This window comes from Microcebus murinus, chromosome 13, assembly GCF_040939455.1.
Source record: "Microcebus murinus isolate Inina chromosome 13, M.murinus_Inina_mat1.0, whole genome shotgun sequence".
NCBI classification, from domain to species: Eukaryota; Metazoa; Chordata; class Mammalia; order Primates; family Cheirogaleidae; genus Microcebus; species Microcebus murinus.
The window spans coordinates 74,342,441-74,365,273 of NC_134116.1; the positions used below are offsets into that span (position 1 = coordinate 74,342,441).

Sequence of the window (22,833 nt, forward strand, 5' to 3'; positions counted from 1 at the left end):
CATTCTAGAACAGACAAAACTACAGGCATACCTTGGAGATATTGTGGGCTTGGTTCCAGACCACTGCAATAAAGTGAACATTGCAATAAAGTGAGTCACACAAGGTTTTTGGTTTCCCAGTACATATAAAAGTTATGTTTACACTATACACTATAGTCTATTAAGTGTGTAATAGTATTACATCTAAAAAACAATGTACATACCTTAATTAAAAAAACCTTTATTGCTAGAAAATGCTAATGCTCATCTCAGCCTTCAGTGAGTCTTAATCTTTTTGCTGGTGTGGAGAGTCGTGCCTAGATGTTGATGGCTGCTGACTGATCCAGGTAGTGGTCACTGAATGTTGGTGTGGTTGTGGGCAGTTTCTTAAAATAAAAAAACAGTGAAGTTTGCCATATCACTTGACTCTTTCTTTCCCAAAAGCTTTCTCTGTAGCATGCGATGATGCTGTTTTGTAACATTTTACCCACACTGGGACTTCTTTCACAATTAGAGTCTGAAACTCTGCCACTGCTTTTTTGACTAAGTTTATATAGGATTATAAATCCTTCATTGTCATTCCAACAGCGTTCATAGCATCGTCACCAGGAGTAGATTCCAGCTTAAGAAACTACTTTCATTGTTCAGCCATAGAAAACAACTCTTATCTGTCCAGGTTTTATCATAAGATGGTAGGAATTCAGTCACCACCACAGGCCCCACTTCTAATTCTAGTTCTCTTGCTATTTCTACCACATTTGCAGGTACTCCTCCACTGAAGTCTTGAACCCCTCAACATTATCCATGAGGGTTGGAGTCAGCTTTTTCCAAACTCCTGTTAATGCTGGTATTTTAACCTTGAATCACCAATATTCTTAATAACATCTAGAATGGTGAATCCTTTCCAAAAGGTTTTCAATTTACTTTCCTCAGATCCATCAGAGGAATCACTGTCTATGGCAGCGATAGCCATGCAGGATGTTTCTTAAATTATAAGGGTAGAAAGTTGGAATGACTCCTTGATCTGTGGTCTGCAGAATGAATGTTGTATAAGCAGATCTGAAAACAATAATCTCCTTGTACATCTTCATCAGAGCTCTTGGATGACTAGGTGGATTATTAGTGAGCAGTAATATTTTGAGAGGAATCTTTTTTTCTGATCAGTGAGTCTCAACAGTGGGCTTAAAATATTTAGTAAACCATGCTGTAAAGTCCAGGGGTCCTCAAACTTTTTAAACAGGGGGCCAGTTCACTGTCCCTCAGACCGTTGGAGGGCCGTTGGAGAGTGCAGCGCACATTCCACACATGCGCACTGTGGGCCTGGGACAAGTCGGCTGCTAAGCAGGACAGGCAGTGGCGGCCAAAACACCCAGCGGGCTGGATAAATGTCCTCGGCGGGCTGCATGTGGCCTGTGGGCCTCAGTTTGAGGACCCCTGCTGTAAACGGATATGCTGTCATCCAGGCCTTGTTCCATTTATAGAGCACAGGCAAAGCAGATTTAACATAATTCTTAAGGTCTCTAGAGTTTTCAGAATCATCAATAAGCACTGGCTTCAACTGCAAATCACCAGCTACATTGGCTCTTTACAAAAGAGCCTTTCCTTTGAAGCTTTGAAGCTGGGCATTGGCTTGTCCTCCCTGGGAATGACTGTTTAAGATGGCATCTTCTTCCAGTAGAGGGCTCTTTTGTGTACATTGAAACTTTGTTGTTTAGTGTAGCCACCTTCATCAGTGATCTTGGCTAGATCTTCTGGTAACTTGTGCAGCTTCTTCACCAGCACTTGCTGCTTCACCTTGCACTTTTATGTGATGGAGGCGGCTTCTTTCCTTAAGCCTCATGAACCAGTCTATGCTCACTTCAAACTTCCTCTCCCCTCTCAGCCTTTATAGAATTGGAGACAGGCCCTTGCTCTGGATTATGCTTTGGCTTAAGGGAATGTTGTGGCTGGTGGGATCTTCTATCAGACCCCTAGACTTTCCATAACAGCAATAAGGCTGTTACATTTTCTTATCATTTGTGTGTTCACTGGAGTAGCACTTTCAATTTCCTTCAAGAACTTTTCCTTTACATTCAGATATTGGCTAACTGGCTCAAGAGGTCTAGCTTTCAGCCTATCTTGGCTTTAAACATGCCTTTCTCACTGAGCGTATTCATTTCTAACTTTTGATCTAAAATGAGAGAAATGTGACTCTTCCTTTTCACTTGAACACTTAGAGGCCATTGTAGGGTTCTTTCTTGGCCTGATTTCATTATTGTTGTTTCTCAACAACAAAAGGGAGGCCCAAGAAGAAAGAGATAGACAGAGGAACTGCTGTTTGATGGGGAAGTCAGAACACACGGAACATTTATCGGTTAAGTTTCCCATCTTACATGGGCACAAGTCATAGCTCCCCCAAACATTTACAGTAGTAGCAGGAAAGATCACCATTCACCATAGCAGATATAATAAAAAATGGGCCGGGCGCGGTGGCTCATGCCTGTAATCCTAGCACTCTGGGAGGCCGAGGTGGGTGGATTGCTCAAGGTCAGGAGTTCGAAACCAGCCTGAGCAAGAGTGAGACCCCTTCTCTATTATCAATAGAAAGAAATTAATTGGCCAACTAATATACATAGAAAAAATTAGCCGGACATGGTGGCACATGCCTGTAGTCCCAGCTACTCGGGAAGCTAAGGCAGAAGGATTGCTTGAGCCTAGGAGTTTGAGGTTGCTGTGAGCTAGGCTGACGCCATGTACTCACTCTAGCCTGGGCAACAAAGTGAGACTTGGTCTCAAAAAAAAAAAAGAAAGAAAGAAAGAAAAAAAGTTTGAAATTTTGTGAGAATTACCAAAATGTGACACAGAGATACGAAGTAAGCACATGCTGTGGAAAAATGGTGCCTATAGAATTGCTTGATGCAGGGTTGCCACAAACCTTCAATTTGGAAATAATGCAGTATCTGTGTAGTGCAGTAAGTGAAGCACGATGAAACAGGGTGTGCTTGTATAGTGATAAGTAAACAGCTGAATGCATGGTGAAGTTTGGGCGTTGACTGCAAAATGGCAAAAGAGAGTTTTCTGGGGTGATGGAAATGTTCTTTGTCTTGATTGTGGTGGTGTTTATGCAATTTATACATTTTTCCAAACTGATCACTTGTACACCTACAATTAGTGGGTGGAATTTTATGAAAGTTACACCTCAGTAAAGCTAATTTTTAAAAAGCAGGCACAAGTCATCTATGGTGACAGAAGTCAGAATAGTGATTAGAGGAAAAGTACTAACTGGGAAGGGATGTGAAGGGATCCTTCTGGGATCTGGAAATGTTCTGTATCTTGATGTGGCTGTTACCTGGGTATACACAATGTATATACACTGTAAAAATTCACTGAGCTTCACACTTAAGGCTTGTGTACTTCATATGAGTTACACACGTCAATAAAAATAGGACAAAAATTCTAGAGAAAGATTAGAATATAGAGTGGAGAAAATCTCTAAGAAAGTAGAGCAAAAGGACAGAGAGATGGAAAGTAGGAGAGAGACGCTGAGAAAATTAGAGGAATAGCTTAAGAAGTCTAATATCTGAATAAAAGTTGTTTCACAAAGAGAACAGAAAAAATGGAAAGAAGTTATCAATGCAGTAATTCAGAACTTTCCTAAAACTGAAAGACATTAATTTCTACATCTAAAGAGATTCAAACAGACCCATTTCAAAGCACATCATCAAATACTTGAGAAACTCACGTCAAAGAGAGGATCCTACAAGTTTCCAGAAAAGGGGAAAAATAGGTACTGTATAAAGGATTAGGATTTGAAGCGACTTCAGTCTTCTCAATCTAATACCTCAAAAGCAGTAGAACAATACCTTCAAAATTCTGAAGGAAAGTTATTTCCAAACTAGAATTCAATAGCTAGCCAAACTATCACTGAAGTATGAGGGTAGAATAAAGGTATTTTCAGACATGCACAGTCTCAAAATCGTTACCTCCCATCTGTGTAAAATGTGCTCCATAAAGTTAAGGGAGTAAACCAAGAAAAAGACATGTGCTACTTAAAAAAGGACAGCTCCCCAGGAGGAGTGTCTCCCTCCAGGTAGTGTCTCCCTCCAGAGCAAAGTTCAGGTTTGCTTACAGCCTTAGAAGATATGTATCTCCCTTTAGATCAAAGGGTAGGTAGGCATGCCTAAGGTTCAATGTGTAACATTAATAGATTTAGGTTCCGTAAGCTTAGGATTGTGCTCTTATAATTCATCTTACTTAATATGCAGATGTTGCCTGGCCCTTTTCAAATCGCTGTGTAGAAATTGGGGCTCAAGGAACTGGTGTAAAAAAAATACCTTGTGTCTTCTGGAACCTTTATAATTTTTATATTTAGACCAATAATCCATTTTGAGTTAATTTTTGTTTATAATGTGAAGTAAGGGGTGAGTTTCAGTTTTTTGGGAACAATATGGATCTATAGTTCAGTACCCTTTTGTTGGAAAAAATTTTCCTTCCCTCATTGAATTGCTTTGGTGCCTTTGAAAATATATTAGCTGTGTATGTTTGAATCTGTTTCTGGACACCCTAATTTGTTCAGTTGGTCTGTGTGTCTATCTTAATGTCAGTCCCACAGAGTCTTTGTAGTGAATTTTGAAATCAGGTAGTAGAAGTCCTCCTTTTTTACTCTTCTTTTTCAAAACTATTTTGTCTATTCTATAGCCTTTGAATTTTAGAATCTGCTTATGGATTTTTACAAAAAAGGCTGCTGGTATTTTGATTGGGATTGCATTGACTGTATGGATCACTTCCAAGCTAATTGACATCTTACCCATATTGAGTGTTTCATTTCATAAAAACATGCACACATATGTATATCCATTACTTTAGGTCATCTGTAATTTCTCAGTAGCTTTTGGTAGTTCTCAGGTTATAAGTCTTGCATATATTTTGTTAAATTTGTCGCTGAGTATTTAATATTTCTGTATAATTTTACTGTTTTCATTTTAGTTTCCAATTATTTGTTGTTAGTATATAGAAAAAATGGACTTTCGTGTATTAATCTTATATCCTGTAAGCTTACACAACTCATTTATTAGTTCTAAAGCTATTTGTAGATTCCCTGGGATTTCCCCTGAGTATTTTCTCAGTTGATGATCATGTCTGTGAATAAAAGTGCTTATACTTTCTTTTCCAATTTGTATGCCTTTTATTTTTGTATTGCCTTATTGCACTGGTTAGAATTTCTAGTTCTTTTGTTGATTAGAAGGAGTTAGAGCAAATATCCTGGCCTTGTTCTTGATCTTAGGGAGAAAACATTCTGTCTTTCATAATAAATATGATACTAGCTATAGGTATTTTATAGATGTCCATTACTAGGTTGAGGGAATTAATTGTCTTTCATTGTTAGTTTGCTAAGTGTTCTTACCATGAACTGTATTGAATTCTGTCAAATCTTTTCTCTATATCTGTTGAGATGATCGTATGATATTTCATTTGTATTCTTTTAAAATTATATTGGTTAGTTTTTAAGTATAACCATCTTGAATTCTTGGGATGTACTCCATTGGATCATAATGCATTATCCTTTATATATACTACTGGATTTGATTAGCTAAAATTTAAAGATTTTTGTATCTGTATTCAGAGGGACATTGGTACGTAATTTTCTTACAAGGTCTTTGTCTGGTTTTGTTATCAGGCTAAAAACTGGGCTTAAAATGTGAATTGGAAATGCTTCTAGTGTTTTCTGGGAGAGTTTGTATAGAATTGGTTTAATTTCTTCCTTAAATACTTGGTATACTTCACTAGTGAATCTATTTGGGTCTGGAGCATTTTTTGTGTGTGTGGAGGAAGATTTTAAATTACAAATTCAATTTCACTAATTGATGTAGGACTATTCAGATTAACTGCTGTATTTCTTCTTGAGTAAGCTTTGGTATGTTATGACTATCATAGAATGTGTGCATTTCATTAAGTCTCTTTTGCCTTTTAATATCTCTACGGTTTATAGTGATAGCCTTCCTTCGTTTCTGATTTTGGTTATTTGTGGGGTTTTTTCCTTCCTTTCCTTGTCAATTTTACTAGAGGTTTATTCATTTTATTGATCTTTCTGGAGAACCTGCTTTTGGCTATATTAAACATTTCTATTATTTTTCTGTTTTTTTTTTTTTTTTTGAGACAGAGTCTTGCTTTGTTGCCCAGGCTAGAGTGAGTGCCATAGCATCAGCCTAGCTCAAAGCAACCTCAAACTCCTGAGCTCAAGCGATCCTTCTGCCTCATCCTCCTGAGTAGCTGGGACTACAGGCATGCACCATCATGCCTAGCTAATTTTTTCTATATATATTAGTTGGCCAATTAATTTCTTTCTATTCATGGTAGAGACGGGGGTCTCGCTCTTGCTCAGGCTGGTTTCGAACTCCTGACCTTGAGCAATCCGCCTGCCTCAGCCTCCCAGAGTGCTAGGATTATAGGCGTGAGCCACTGCACCCAGCCTATTTTTCTGTTTTCTATTTCATCAATTTCTTCCCTTTATTATGTCCCTCCTTCTCCTTTTAGTTTTAATTTGCTCCTCCCCACCACCAGATTGTTAAAAGCTAAAAGCATAAGTTAGCAAACCATAATCCAGGGGCCAAATCTAGCCTACCACTTGTTCTTGAATGGTCCATGAACTAGGAATGATTATTGTATTATTAAATGGTTGGAAAAAATCAACCATATTAAAGTATTATTTTGTGATATGTGGAAATTAAACGAAATTCAGATTTCAAGGTCCATCAATAAGGTTTTAGTGGAACACAGCTACACTTGTTGTCTATATATTGTGTATGGCTACTTTTGTGCTAGAAGAGCAGAATCGAGGGGTTGAGACAGAGACCATATGGCATTCTCATGGCTTTGCACTGCTGTTTGGTGCACTCTAATCAGTGTTTCAAGTGCTGTGTGCATCATTATGTTGTGACATTTTACTTTATTATCAGTGCATGCCCATCATGTAAAAACAAGAAAAGATGGGGGAAAAAAGAGACTTGGAATGTTATACTTTTAAAGCCAGTGGAGTGTAGATTATTGAATTATATGACAAAGCCTTGTGTTTATTATGCCATAACCCTATAGCTGTCTTAAAGAAATACAGTGTACACTGACATTACCAGACTAAGCACTCATCACAGTATTGCCAACTCACAGGAAAGTAATGGTCAGAAAAGTTAGAAAACTTAAAAAGGAATATCTTATTTCAGCAGAATTTCTTCACAGAATTAAAAAATGAAAATGAGGCTGTACACAGAGTAAATTTTCAAGTGGCTCATTTGTTAGCCAAGTATGGAAGTCATTTACCAATGGTGGGTTAACTAAATTGTGTTGGATTGCAGCAGGCACAGAATAATTGTGCCTGGAGAAAGTAAACTTGTTTAAGACTATGAGCCTTTTGGCAAGAACAGTTGTTCAAAGAGTTGACAACATCAATAGTCAATTGAAAAAACAAGGCAAATGATTTTGAGTTGGTTTCCCTTGGCTCTTGATGAGTTGACAGATGTTACCAATACTGCTCAGTTGTTTATTTGAGAAATTGATGCTGACTTTGAAGTTATTGAGGAATTAGTCTTAATGAATAATGTGTGTGGAATAACTACGGATAAAGATATTTTCAAAAAGTTAAGAAACCACTATTTCTGTACAACCTGAAGTGCAGTCTGCTTGGACGTGTTATAAAGGATGATGGCAAAGTCTGTGTAGAATGGAAAAAGCTCAGGTGAACAAATTTATAAAGCTGTGAAAATTTAAGGTGTTTAAATTCTATGGTTATTCATTGTTTTGTTTCTTAGTAGGTGTTTTGCAGAGACTATTTGAATCTGTCATGTAATATGGAACCAATAATGTCATAACATTTGCCCTTGTTGACATAGCCATTGCAAGTTCCATGAATTTTTTTGTCAGAAATAAAAGCTGAACATCCTCACTTGCCCTGCTGTACAGTGGTTTGATTGCTTAGTAGTGGTGAGGTTTTATTGCAGACTTTTGAGTGTAAGGCTGAGATTGGAATTTTTCTGAATGGGTTGAATGGCTTTAGAAATCAGTTTTTACTGCAGACTTGATAATATTTCTTAATTAATTCAACCTAAAATTGCAAGACAAATAATGCTTATATCAAAACTAATACTATGCTAAAGTTATTTTGATGACAACTAATGTTGTTTGAATCACAAGTAATATCAAGTCATTTTATATAGCTTTCCATGCTGTCAAAATTAAAACAAAGAAATGAGGTTTCCATTCCTACCCAGAGTTTCAGTAGGTATATAATTTTGAGCTCAAACTGCAGTTTCAGCAGCATTTTTCAGACTTTGATGCAAGTACAAAGGAAATTTCCATATTATAAAATCCATTTAACTGTGCAGGTGTGGCATTTTTAATTGGAGTGATTAATCTGCAGTGTAGTTATTTGATATGATAAAAGGCAAATACTAAAAGGAGTAAATTGTTTAAATGCCTTCCAAACGGTGAATATGCTTGAAATCATATGCTTGTGATTTGATACTGTTATGTGGCAGTATCTAACTGGTACTTTTTGGAAAAAGATAGTTTCAAAGATGAAAAATGTAAAATCTTATTGAAAATTAGCACTAACACCATAGGAACATTTGCAGTGGATTTTGATGATAGAGAACACTAACTTTGAATCCCAACTAAGTGAAATATATCCTCCCCCCCCAAAGAGTTCCATTCTTCTCATTAGTAGACCTGTCCTACAGAAAGTTGTACTCTGTTATTACTATATTTTGAATTTCATTAATAAAGATTATGGAAAGTTTTGTCTCATTAGATAAGTACTACATAATATTCTCTATTTTGCTTGTCAGCCCTCAAAGTCTAAAGTGTTTACTGTCTGGTCCTTTATGGGAAAAGATGTTTTTTATCCTTGATAGTTTGTGTACCTGTACTTATTAGCAGAATTAATGTTTTTGTGTCATAGTGACTTTAATTAATGAATTAATTTTTTCTGCCTCGCCTCTCCTTCCTCCATAGTGACTTTAAAAGGAAATAATTTATGGAGCAGCTTTGTTTCCACTGGATTTATTAATTGCAGCTTATGCATTGTAATATAGCCTTACTGTTTTATGTTAATGTCCTAAATTTGAAGAATAGACTTTCCATGGTGTCTTGCATTCTGTGGCTATATCTACTAGACATTGGAATTTGTAATGGTGTAAAAGTAGTGTACTATTTGCTGCAGTGTGATTCTCAAGTAACAAAACTCTACCTTCAAGGAACCTGTACTGGATGGCATAAGGGACAAATAATATGCGAAAATGCATAAAACAATAGCTTTATTTTCAAGAACATGCTGAAGTCAGTTGAAAGGCATAGGACTGGTCATATTTAATTTTGAGAAAGAATTTTTGAGCTCCTCAAGAATAGATAAGATATTGAGAGAGAGGAAAAATCAAGCTTCCAAACCAAAAGTTCAATTCCCTCAGGAAGGCATAGAAAAGTATTTTGATTTTCTCTACTATGTGTAATCATTGGTTTACTGCTCTAGGAAATAGGAGTATGGCAATTTAGACTCTTTTCCAGAATATCATTCTTCTGTATCTCTGGACTTCTATCCTCTGTAGTCTTGGGAGGAAAGTGTCTTTGCATGGAAACCTTGGATGATTCCAGGAGACTTTTGGGAAGCTTGAAAGAAAAGCCAAAGTTACTAGACTGGAGGACTTCAGTGGAAACCAGAGGTTTAGAGGATATTCTAACTAGCGTCTTATAGAAAGGAAAAGATTAATGATAGTTATTTGTGCAGCTAAAAAGCTGTAGAGAATGACAGGATTGTAGAAGATTACACATTGAAGAACAAAACGGTTCAGATAGTTTAATTTATAGTTTTTTTAGTTGGGGCAATTAAATGCATATAAACAGCGCATGTACAGCTATAGGCTGGCTGTTCCTTTAAAATGTGTTCCTTAAGTATAACTTTTTTATTTTGGGGGCCAGAAAGTTTTTGTGAGAACTGATTTCTACAGTTTTAACTACCATCAGTGGAAATATAACATATTTATGTGATATTTGTGTATTTATTTCTGTGTTGTCAAAAATAAACTGAATAAAACAAGGCCATCTTTGCTATGATTACAGCTTGTGGTTATTATAAATGAACAAGGAAAACTAGTGTCCAATTTATATACCTGTAAATAAATCAATAGTTCAGAGCTCTGTAACGTCTCTCCCTGTTATCTCCTTGGTTATTCTATTATGATCATTTTAGTACTTCCCAAATTGGAAACTTTGTTCAGTATAAGACTGTGGTTCCCCAACCCTTCTGGGCTGAAGACTGGTTCTGGTCCGCTGCCTGTTAGGAACTGGGCAGTACAGAAGGAGGTGAGCGCCGTGGGCCAGGGAGCCAAGCTTCGTTTGTATTTACAGAGAGCGGCTCCCCATCGCTCACATCACCATATAAGCCCCGCCTCCTGTCAGATCAGCAGCAGCATTAGATTCCCATAGGGGCCCCAACCCTACTGTAAACTGTGCAGGCCAGGGATCTAGGTTGTGTGCTCCTTATGAGAATCTAATGCCTGATGATGTGACATGCCTGAGCAGTTGAGGCAGTTGAGGGGGAGTGGCTGCAATTACAAGTTATCATTAGCAGAGAGGTTTGACTGCACAGTGAATGTAATGTGCTTGAATCATCCTGAAACTACTCCTGCTCTCCCCACTGCTAGTCCCTGGAAAAATTGTCTTCCATGAAACTGGTCCCTGGTGCCAAAAATGTTGGGACCACTGTTATAAGATATGTTCAGATAACCTTGAATGAAAGGCAACTATTTTGACTTTCAAAGTAGTTTTAAGCAGATATTTTAAAGAATAATAAAAAAAATGTTTTAAAGTTGGTGCTGAACACTTAAAGTCGTTATATTTTATGTTTAGGTCTCTGAAAGAAGATGAATTTGGCTGAGATTTGTGACAATGCAAAGAAAGGAAGAGAATATGCACTTCTTGGAAATTATGACTCATCCATGGTTTATTACCAGGGGGTGATACAGCAGATTCAGAGACATTGCCAGTCAGTCAGAGACCCAGCTATCAAAGGCAAATGGCAACAGGTAGGATCACCTTAAAGTATTCAGTGAATGAGGGTGGCAGTAGCCTGTTACATTTGAGAGATTACAGTTGGAGAATTAGTTTGAGATATTGTAAATCGTTCTTATTTTTCTGAATGCTGAAATATATTTAAAATGTACTTTGAATAATATTCTAATGTCTTGTCCTGTCTAATTAATGTTTTATTTATTTTTGATCATATATTTGAAGATATTTAATTCTAATTGAGTCTACTTTTAATTTTTTTTTCCAATCAGTTACTTGTGTGTGACTACAGATTTTCAAAATAAGGTATTTCTACTTGCCCTTTTCCCTTTCATTTTTACATGTAGTTTTTACCCATTTCATAAAACTTTTCCTCAAGAAAGTTTCCTCATCTTTGGAAAGACTCCTTACAAATAAAAATGAGTCAGTAATCTAATAAAAGTTAATATATTTGCTGTCTTTTTACTATACAGCTTGATTATTTAATAGTACAGTTAATAAAAACTTGAATTATAATTTTCCCACTTAACTGTTTTTTAATTTAATTTTAATATTTTAATTGATCAATATCTTTTAACATAGTTCTTATTTTTTGATGGTGCCCTAATTCTAAATTCATTGTAACTTTTAAAAAAAGAATGTTTTTGAACAAGTAATACTTATAAGCATTATATCTTTCTTTAAGAAAATGAATAAATAAAACCATCCATCTTCAATAAAGTTTAGTTAAACAAAATTGGCTTTTGTCTTATATGGGCTTATTAGTTTGTATTTTTCACCTGTTATACTAAAACAATATACTAAACTTTTTCAAAAACTTGAAGTCAAAACATATGGAACACTTCCTAAGTTTGTGTGTCATCCGTGTGCAGGGGCCATGCTAATCTTCTCTGCATTGTTCCAATTTTAGTCAGTGTGTGGCCAAAGCAAGCACTCTCCACTTAGTGTTAAAACTTAAAATCTTTTTAAAATTAAAAGTACAAAGTCAAGCATTTCTTTGAAGTTTCCATTTTATGTACTAATGCCTTTCAATTGTTTCTTCTAATTTTTCCACTAGTTAGAAATTGATGTTTTACTAAGTTTTGTGGGTAAATTTGGCTTATTTTCCGATTTAAGTGTTACCAAATTATAACGAGTGAGAACAACATACTTGGTGTAACTAAGGCTGAAATTTTAGTTGTTTTCTTCTACCCTTCCTTCAGCCACAGGCAAGTTAGTTTGTTAATCTTTTATGGGAGTATTTTTGACATGTTCTTAATTATATATGTTAAATAGTGACCATTTCTATTCAGATATTTCTACCATGTTCTTTACATTGGGTTCTGAAATTTCATTTCTTCCAGTATGGCATATTATATAATTGTATGTCTTAGCAATTGAATTTTACCTAGATTTTTCTTTGATTCTGTAACTCTTTCATATGTTCCTTTAAATATAGTATTCAAGATAAAGGTAAGGGAAAGTTCCTTAAGCTTTGCTTTACAGTAAAATGTGCTTTCTGGTTAAAAAAAATTAGAATCATTAAAATGGATTTATAAATGTAATTTTCAATCTTTATCTGTTTGCTTTTGAAAATTTTATGAGCTCAGAGTTTGAAAACACAAGAATTCCCTTACAGTAGGTGCTCAGTTAAATTTTTTTAAATATAGGAAAAAAATCTTGCTTTTGAACACAAAATAAACTTTACACAGGACTTGAAAGAATTTAAATAAGGCCAAAAGAATTCAGATTTTAGTTGAAGGAGAATTTAAATAAAAATTGGAAGTGTATAGTTCATACTGTTATATTGCTTTTGACTTTTAGATACTCATGACAGGCATTTTATATTTAGTGATATCGGGAATAGGAAATGCTGGTGAAAATTTGGCTGACAATTTTTTGGAATCTACTTACAAATATATTAAAAGGATTTAGCATTAACATTTTAGATTTCTAGAAATGGTTAACTTGTTACCAACTTAGTTGCGTGTTTTAAATTGTATTAATGATCATCACATTTTTTTGGTAGAAATAGAGTTCCATTATGAAAGATATATAACTACTTCCCTTATTAAAAGGTGTACATTAAAAAAAAGGTGTACATAATTATCTTTTTTCAAACTAATATCTGCCCTTCTCTCTACCTTACTTTAAGTAGTTCTTTGTGCTTTTGAATATGTTTTAATGATTCATTTTTGCATACTTTGTATGGCATTAAGAAAACTTGCATTCTATAGCAATTGATTATTTACAATTTATAAACTCTTTAAACAGTTTCTAGAGTAAAATCTAATTTTTTTAAGGTTCGGCAGGAATTGTTGGAAGAATATGAACAAGTTAAAAGTATTGTCAGCACTTTAGAAAGTTTTAAAATCGACAAGCCCCCAGATTTCCCTGTGTCCTGTCACGATGAACCATTTAGAGATCCTGCTGTTTGGCCACCACCTGTTCCCGCAGAACACAGGTAAATGGGACTTTACATTCTCTTTAGGTACTTCTAGTTTATTGATTTTCAGAATGGAGCTTGATTTGAACAAAGTATGAAAAAACATTTTCGAGGGCATGTAAATTTCAGACTTGTAAGTTTACAGTTTGTATTTGATAAAAGCAGAACTAAATCATTTGTCCTGTATCTTGCTTTTCAAATGCTTTATTACTATAATAATAATAGAAATCTGCTAGTCCTAAAATTTATCAGTTAAGAGAGATCTTTTAGGTTTCATAGTATCAGCATCAAAAGTTAGATAGTTTTGCTTTTTTTTTTTTTTTTGCTGGAAGAGACTCTTAACAACTTCAAGTGAAATTGGATTTATCTGGTTGGACCTATAGCCAATTTCCAGAGTCTTAGTGTAAAAGGAACCTTACCAATAATGTTTGAGTGGCTTATTTCCTAAAGGTCAAATTTCCTAATGTGGCATATAAGGCTCTAAGTTTATCCCCCACCAGTTTTCTCTGGCATCTAGTGTATGCATCATCTATATTAAACCTCTCCCTTTTTACCTTTTCTTGTGCTCTTATTTGTGCACACTCTGTTCTTCAGGGAATATCCATAATTTCCACCTCTAACTAAGCAACTCATAGTCATTCTACAAGTTTCAGCTTCAGTGACTCTCCCCTCTGCAGCCTTTTGGATTTGTCCAGGCATAGCAGTTTGTTTATAGCAGTTATCATGTTGCATTTATTTGTCTCTTCACAAGATTAGGAGCTTTGCAAGGTCAAAGGACATGGTTTTATTTACTTAAAACAAAAATCAAATAACAAGTTACCATTGGTAGCGCAGGGTTTGGCACCTAATAGGCATTCAACCAACATCGAATGAATAACTCCATTAATTTTACAAGTGAGGAAACTGAAGCCTGGGAGACCCTGACTTGTAAGTTAGGCTAGACCAGGATGTGAGTTTAGGTCTTTCTGGCTTGTCTGTCCACTTTATTGTGAAAGTCATTATGTGGCCAGAGTGTTGGACTATAGAAAAAATAAGTTTTTCCTTTGATCAGTAGCTGTGATCATCTGTTTAACTTACTGATTTCTTGACGTTTTCTAAAAACATTTTAAGAATTAGAATTGTGGAAAGTGGTTAATTTATTCCTTCAGGATTTTTTACACTGAGTTACAAATAATTTTGTGAGTTTCATTGCAAAAACACTAGATAAAGATTTTTTTTAAAGGTTTCCAACAATTTTTTTTCTTCTGATGTAGCCACCTTCAGATGTTTTTGGATTAAGGTGACTGTTATTCCTCAAAAGGTAGTGTTTCAAGAATTGTAGAATTGTTATAATGGAAGTTCCAAAGTAAAGACTAAAAAAAAGTGGCATTGTGATGTATCAGAACTTGAAATTTTTCTGTATGTGTATATAATGGATACCTTGTTTTTCACTGAAAGTTATTAATTCTGAAATATACTCTAGTTTAAAACTAAAAGCCGACAATAACTTGAAATATAGGAATATATGTTCAGAATTGCTAGAGCACCACGATTCATTTCTAAAACTAGTATCCACTGTTAATAGCTCTAATATACATGACTCAAACTGAATAAAAAATTGTGGATGGCATTTTCCCATTGATGAATACTAACCCAAAAACTTTTCATTAGAATAGCACTAAGACAGTTTTCTTTGTCCTATCTTACCTGGTCATAACATAGGTTTAATTTAATTTTATACTTGTTTTTAAATCGTTTTTCTTAATGAAAGTGAAAGATGAATATATCAGAATATATTTCTTTGAGTTTCCTTTCTCTGTATTTCAATGTTTTAAAAAGTTTCCCTTCTGTATAGCCATAGTATGTATGTTTTTTTGTCCCTTTGTGAATGAGAAACCCTTAAAGCAAATGTAAGATGGTCTATTGCCTAGAAACAAAAAGATTTCCATTCTCATGTATATCATCAACAACAATAGGAAAACACTTAACAACTCCACAAGATTTTTTTTTCTTTTTGAGGCAGAATCTCACTCTGTCACCTGGGTTAGAGTGCCGTGGCATTAGCCTACTGTGTTTCCCTGAAAATAAGACCTACCCATAAAATAAGCCCTAGCAGGATTTCTAAGCATGTGCACAGTATAATAACCCCGAAAATAAGACCTAGTGACGGGCGTGGCTTATGCAGCTTATCTGCACAAACCATGCATTTCCTCATGGAGCAGTAAAGACGAGGAGCAGCCCTTCTCATCTGCCCCATCGTGACAGCTACTATCCCAGAGGTGACTGGATAGGTATGGGCAGCCCCACTAAGGTTGGCTCCCCCTGTCAGGTCCTGGCCATCCTGTGCGTGCTGCAAGCTGAGGCTTTGAGGGGAAAATAATACATCCCCTGAAAATAAGCCCTAGGGTGTCTTCTTGAGGAAAAATAAATATAAGACCCTGTCTTATTTTCAAGGAAACACGGTAGCTCACAGTAACCTCAAACTCCTGGGCTCAAATGATCCTCCTGCCTCATCCTCTCAAGTAGCTGGGATTACAGATGTGCACTACCATGTCTGGCTAATTTTTTTCTATTTTCAGTTGTTTAGCTAATTTCTTTCTATTTATAGTAGAGACGGGATCTTGCTCTTGCCCAGGCTGGTGTCTAACTCCTGAGCTCAAGCAATCCTCCCGCCTTGGCCTCCCAGAGTGCTAGGATTACAGGTGTGAGCCACCGTGCCTGGCCCAACTTGATTTGATATGCATTGTGAAATAGTCACTACAGTAAGCTATAATAATTAGCATATTCATCGTCTCACATAATTTGTCATTTTTTCTTGTTTTGTTTTTTTTCATTTTGTGGTGAGAACATTTAAGATCTCTCTCTTAGCAAATTTCAAATATATACTATTGTTAACTGTAGTCACCTTGTTGTATGTTAAATCTCCAGAGCTTATTCATCTTGCATTACTGAAACTTTGTACCTCCTGACCAACATCATCCCATTTCCCTCCCCCTCACCCCCTGGTAACCTCCATTCTATTCTGTTTCTATGAGTTTGACTCTTTTAGATTCCTTATATAGGTGAGATCATGCAGTATTTGTCTTTTTGCATTTAGCTTATTTCACTTAGTATAATGTCCTCCAGGTTCATCCATGTTGTTGCAAACCGCAAGATTTTCTTTTTTTTAAGATTGAGTAATATTCCATTTTGTGTGTGTGTGTGTATGTATATACATGTGCACACACACAAATATACATACCACATTTTCTTTATCTGTTCATTTGTCAACTGATTTTAGTTTGTTTCTATTAATATATATATCTTGGCTATTGTAAATAATGCTGAAATGAACATTGCAGTGCAGATATCTCTTTGACATATTGATTACATTTTCTTTGGATTTATACTCAGTAGTGGGATTGCTGGATCATAAAGTAGTTCTATTTTCAACTTTTTGAGGAACCTTTATGCTGTTCTCCATAATGACTATTTGGTACCAGTTTCCATTTCCAAGTGGTAGGTCTTCTTGAGTTACATCTTTTAAGAGGCTTGGCAGTAAGAATAGGATACACAAGGCTGAAATTAATCATTTGGCTTGGTCTGCCTAGTGCGTTAAAACTCTAATAGGCCTTCTAATATTATTTCATTAAAAACCAAGGGAAGTGGTATAATATGTTTCTGTGTACATATAGATAGGAAGATTGATTTTTTTTTATTGAATTAGTGCTATTCTGTAGAATTTCAGCGAAGAGAAAATTCTTTTTGACTTAATATTAAAGTTGTTGCCTTATGTTTCTTTGGTACTCAGATTAAGTAGCTGATAGCATTTTAAATCCTAATTTGCAGTGAAAAGATTAAGGCCAAAATCAAGTAATGATAGAAAGCAAATTACCCTCTCCTTCATACAAGTATTTCACCCAGGCTCTGGCTCAGTTATATTGCTAAGATCAGAAGGTTGGAGAGCAAATTTTTGTATCATTTCCACTACTAATTGATTGTGCAAGTTCACTTCTCTATGCCTCATTTTTTCTTCTGTAAAATTTATGTTGTAATGAGATTGCTTTGTAGGATGCTGGTACCTATTATATGCCAGGCACTTTACCTGGTGCTGTCCTGTATATGGTGGGTTGCAGAAACAGACATGTTCCTTGCTCTCTTAAGCATATATTCTTGTATTAATAGATGGGTGTGAGAGCCATTACAGAGGTGGAATTGACTAGATTTGGTGATTAATGAGACATAGAGAATGAAAGAAAAATTTGATCAGATAATTAAATATCTAGACCAAGCTGTTGAATAAAAATGAGAACCAGACCTGGAGAGAGATGGAAATTAGTGGTAGTTATTTCAGAATCATGAGCAACTAAGGACAAGAAAGAAATTTTAAGGTTGTTCTTTATATAGTGGAATAGGTTATTTGCCTAATACTATAGGCAGGTTGAGATTATATTCATTTTCATAGTATTATGGAATCATATTATCTTCCAAAATTCTGTGTCTGGAATATGGAATGGACTCTATTTTTAGACAATGAGTAGAATGTAGGTAGCAGGGCTGATTAACCCCAATAATAACTGACATTTATTGCATTCCTAACTGTGAACAAGGTACTGTGCTTTTACAAAAAGTTTTATTTCTTTTTTAATTTTCATAATCACATTTTAAAATAGGTACTATTATTATCATTCCTGGTTTTTTTGGAAGAAAAAAACCAAGGTTTAAAGATTCTAAGTTACTTTATCAACTACTGCATATAAGGCAAATAGTGTAAGGATTAAAGACTGGATTGGATTTGGCAGCATGAGCACACTGGCAGCCTTGACATGCAGTTTTGGTAGAATGGTAGAGAATGTTGGAGTGGGTTCAGAGAATGGAATGGAAAGAGGGGAGCTGACAACAATGAGTATTTATTAATATAATGCAGTTCTTCTAATGAATCTTGCTGAAAAAGGGAACAGAAAATGAGTGGTAGTTGGGGAAGACAAGGAGTCTAGGTTTATTTTTTTAGACAGAAAGGAGTAACAGGATGTTATTCCTGTTATGTTATGCTGATGAGAATGTTGCAGTAGAAAGGGGAAAATTGATGATTCATGGACCAAGTGGATGACTGCTGGACCAGTGTCCTTGAGTCAACAAGAGGTGATGGGATCTTAGACACGTGTTGAGGGAGTGTGTGGCTCACAGTCACCCAAGGCAGGTGGTTATAAGGGTGTGAATTCAATGAGGTAGGAAGATACAGAGATGAGAGCTTGTGCAGGTTCTTTTGTGATCATTTCAGTGAGGAGAAAAAAGCAAGCAAGACCATCTGAGAATGAAGATGGAGCAGGTGTTTTTCAGGGTCTAAATTCTGATTTGAAGTGTCCTGGGGTGGGAGGCCATTCCATTTGGCTATTTTATGTTATTATTTCTTTTATGTAAATTTTCTCTAGGGAGCATTTGTTTTATTTTATAGAACTCAGTAGTCATTCATTTGAAATTTCTATTTTGAAATTCTAGGTATTTTAATAAGTGTCTAAACACTTGGTATTTCTATTTTTTATGTTACAGAAAAGGCAACTGAAAGATAGAAATTGTAATTCATTAGAGATAAACTAAGGAGTGGGAACGAGATAGTGGTAAGTCAGAATGAAGCATAACACATTACTTTTACATTTTCATTGAGAAGATCTTTGCCTTGCTGAACGTGAGCCTCTGTCATTTCCCCTTTTCGTGGCAAACTGCTATATAACTGTAGTGCACATTTATTGACTTCCACTGTCCTTTTTTTCTTAGTTACTAGAAATCCTGTCTCTCCTGTCATTGCAGCATTGGGACAGATTTTTGAAAATATCCAATAACTTCCCAATTTAATAATGAGATACATTTTCTTATTCTTTTTGACCTTTGTAACATTTGATAATGTTTACCATCTTCTTTGGAACTCTCTTTTCCCTCTTACGGCATCTGTGACATTATACTATTCTGCTTTTCTTCCTCTAATGTTTTAATTCTGACTGTGGTCCCTTCTTCTTGTTGTTCCCTAGTTCCCAGCCCTCTGCTCTTTCTGTAGTCATTTCAGCTCAACACAGTCAGCACCCGTTATGTCTGGGCACTGTGGATACAAAGACCAATAGGAGGAAGGTCCCTGCCCTCCTTTTTCCTTTGCCTAGAGCTCAGTAATTAACCAGGCTACAAGGGTCTTATCCTAGCCCTGCCACATAGTGTCTCTGAGGACAAGTCATTCAACCTGCCCCTCATTTTCCTCCTCTGTGAATTGGGGATCAATATGAAAGTTACCTCATAGGGTTATTGTGAGAATTAAATGATTTTATACGAGTAGAGTGTAAAGAACAGCCTAGCACAGAGGAAAACCTCAGGAAATGTTTGCAGTTTTCACGACCCACTCCTCACTTCCACTCCGCTTGATATGCAGTGGCCAGTGCCCTCACCTCATTTACGCCTTTGTTCAGATGTCACCTAGGGAGTCCTGGCATGACCACCCTATTTAAAATATTTACCCCTTCACCTGTCACCACTCTGTCCCCTTACTCTGCTTTATTTTTCTTCATAGCAGTTATTGCCACCTGTTACTATATTGTGTGTGTGTGTTTTGTTTATCATCTCCTCTAGATTGTAACCTCTGTAAGGTCTGGGCCTTTGATTTGTTCACTGCTGTACCCCTAGCAATAAGAGCATGGCCTGGCACATTCAGTGAACATTTGTTGAAAGAATGAGTAAATAAGTGCTTATTTAGATTTATTCATGTGTTTAGCAATTGTTTTGTTTCTCGTTCCTTGCATTTTACTCTTTCGGGATTCAGTTTCATCCTTGCTAAAGAATATTTAGTATTAATATTTCTTACAGCAAAGGTCTCTGTTATTGGTAAACTAACAGTTTTTGTCTCAAAATATCTGTATTTTCCTGACACTCTTAAATGATAGTTTAGTGTAGAATACTAGGTTAGTGGTTATTCTCTATGCTTTGAAGATTACATTAGTAATAGTATTATTTTGCCTTCTGACTTGTATTATCAGTCTATTTGTTGTTTATAGGTAACGTTTATTTTCTCTCATTTTTAAGATTTTATTTTTTGCTTTTTGCGTTAAACAGTCTATCAGTTATCTAAGTGTGGATTTATTTTCATTTATATTAAGACTTGTATATCTTTTGCTTAATTCTTTTTTAAAATCTTTTACTAATTTTAAACATCTATTTTGTAGTCTATAACTGGCAGTTCTATTATCAGAAGTTATTGGGAGTCATCTTGCTTTTTGTTATTTCTGATGAGTCTTGTTTGCTGTACAGTTGAGAATGTCTCTTCAGCAAGGTTTTAATCAGTCATTCCAACATGTGGCTTGTTTAGAAGAGGTTGTTACTCCTGAGAGGTCTATGTTTGCTTCAACCACGTGCCTTAGGGATGTAACCTGCGTAGGACCACTTTTAGGTAAATTCCTTTGCTTAGGGTCATATAAAATTGAGGCTCAAATCCCTTGAGGATGGGCCCTTGGCTACTATTTCTAGGGAAGACATTTACTTCATTCCACAAATATAGAACATAGACCCCAATAGACAAATGTACTTATTTCTTCTGTGTGTTTTAAATTCTACCCTTTCACTGAGGTTGTTGCCCTTTGAGGGTCCAGGCTTTATGCAGTATTCTCAGTTCAACTTCTTTGACTTGTGTGGGCCTGAGACCCTGTCTCAAGTCTCACTGTGTGGTCAAATCTCACGCCTCAGATGTCTAAAGTCCCAAAGCCCTAAAGGACGACCATGTCATCAGCTCATATACTTACAGTTCTATCTCTCTCTCTCTCTCTCTCTCTCTCTCTCTCTCTCTCTCTCTCTCTCTCTCTCTCTCTCTCTGTCCAATAGGTATTTCTCATGCCTTCTGATAAGATCACCATGTATATAAAAGGATATTTATTAAATTTTATCTAACATATTTGTACATGTTTTATTATGGAAAGGTTTTCAGTTTGTTTATTTTTATTGTCACTATGTATTATTTTTATAGTTCTATTATCATTAAGTTCCTGAGGGTCTTATCCCACAATTTGTTGGTCTTTTTTATTTTTAATTAAAAATGTATTTTTAAGGCTAGTCAAGTGAAACAGTAGGAATGGAGAAGGAACAAAAAGTCTGTAACTGGTTGTGGTATTACTTGTACTGGCCCAGTTTGTTGTTTTTGATGACTCTTGTTTGTAGTTGAGAACTTTTCTTTATCAAGATGTTAGTTGTAGGTTATGTGTGGACAGAAGGAATATCCCATATAATTATAAAATATGTATGTATATATTTTTAACTAAATTACAGGTTTTTTGAATGCTGGAACTATGTCATATGCTTTTAGTATTCCCTTTTTAAAAAATTCTATTTTTATTTTACTTGTAAGACAAAGTATCATTCGGGTTAGAGTGCCGTGTGTCATCATAGTTCACTGCAACCTCAAACTCCAGGGCTCAAGTGATCCTTCTGCCCCAGCCTATCCAGTAGTTGAGACTACAGACACCTGACACCACACTTGGCTAATTTTTATATTTTTTGTCGCTGGGATTACAGGTGTGAGCCACCCTGCCTGGCCAGTATCCCTTGTTTTACACATCAGTAGAATAATCTCAGAAGTTGGACAGAGACCTGTGAGATTTTATTTAAAGTTTAACTGATATTATGGTTTTTTTTACTTTTTTATTTTTACTTTCTTTTTTTCCCTTCTGCAGGTATCACCTTCAAATCCAATATATTATGTTGTTATCTGTAGAGATTATGTAGTCCTGATAATCTGAAATAATACCATTGTTCATTTAGTTTTAAGGTCTTTACAGTTAGGCAGAAAATAAATTAAATATCTTAGTTTTTCAATTTCAGAGTTCTTTAGAATTAAATGGAAAAGATAAAGGCTTATCTTTTTTTTTTTAGTTTTAGAATATTATAGAGGTACAAACATTTTGCTTACATGAATTACTTTTGCACAGTCTGAATCTAAGTTATAAGTGTGCCCATCACCCAGATACTATGCAATGTACCCATTAGGTGTGAATTTACCCATCCCCTCTACCACCTGCTTGATTTCCATTGAACTTTACTACCATATATACACATGAGTGTTGATCATTTAGTTCCAGTTTAATAGTCAGTACATGTGGTGTTTGTTTTTCCATTCTTGTAGTACTTCACTTAGGAGAATGGTCTCTAGTCCCATCCAAGTTGTTACAAAAGGTATTAGTTCAACACTTTTTTCAATGGCTGAGTAATATTTCGTGGTATACATGTACCACAATTTATTAATCCACTTATGTATTGATGACACTTGGGTTGTATCCTTTGCAGTGGTGAATTGTGCTGCTATAAACATTCAAGTGCAAGTGTCTTTTTTTTTATAAAATGTATTTTTTTCCTTTGAGTAAATAACCAGTAATGGGTTTGCTGGATCAAATGGTAAGTCTACTTTTAGTTCTCTG

General features: G+C 35.5%; 1 protein-coding gene and 1 non-coding gene across 7 annotated transcripts in view; one reads left to right on the forward strand and one right to left on the reverse strand.

Annotated features, from left to right (window-relative positions):
- Window positions 1-22,833, forward strand: part of KATNAL1 (katanin catalytic subunit A1 like 1) — a 166,855-nt gene that overhangs the window by 93,646 nt on the left and 50,376 nt on the right. For all 6 annotated transcript variants that reach the window (XM_076009522.1, XM_012746535.3, XM_012746538.3 and 3 more), the window contains 2 exons: window positions 10,852-11,027; window positions 13,293-13,453. In XM_076009522.1, coding sequence (XP_075865637.1) covers window positions 10,866-11,027; window positions 13,293-13,453 — 323 coding nt within the window. In that variant the 5' untranslated portion in view covers window positions 10,852-10,865. The remainder of the gene's footprint in view (window positions 1-10,851; window positions 11,028-13,292; window positions 13,454-22,833) is intronic.
- Window positions 11,838-11,946, reverse strand: LOC142875285 (U6 spliceosomal RNA). The gene has a single exon (XR_012922681.1). It is a non-coding gene; the product is annotated as a U6 spliceosomal RNA (small nuclear RNA).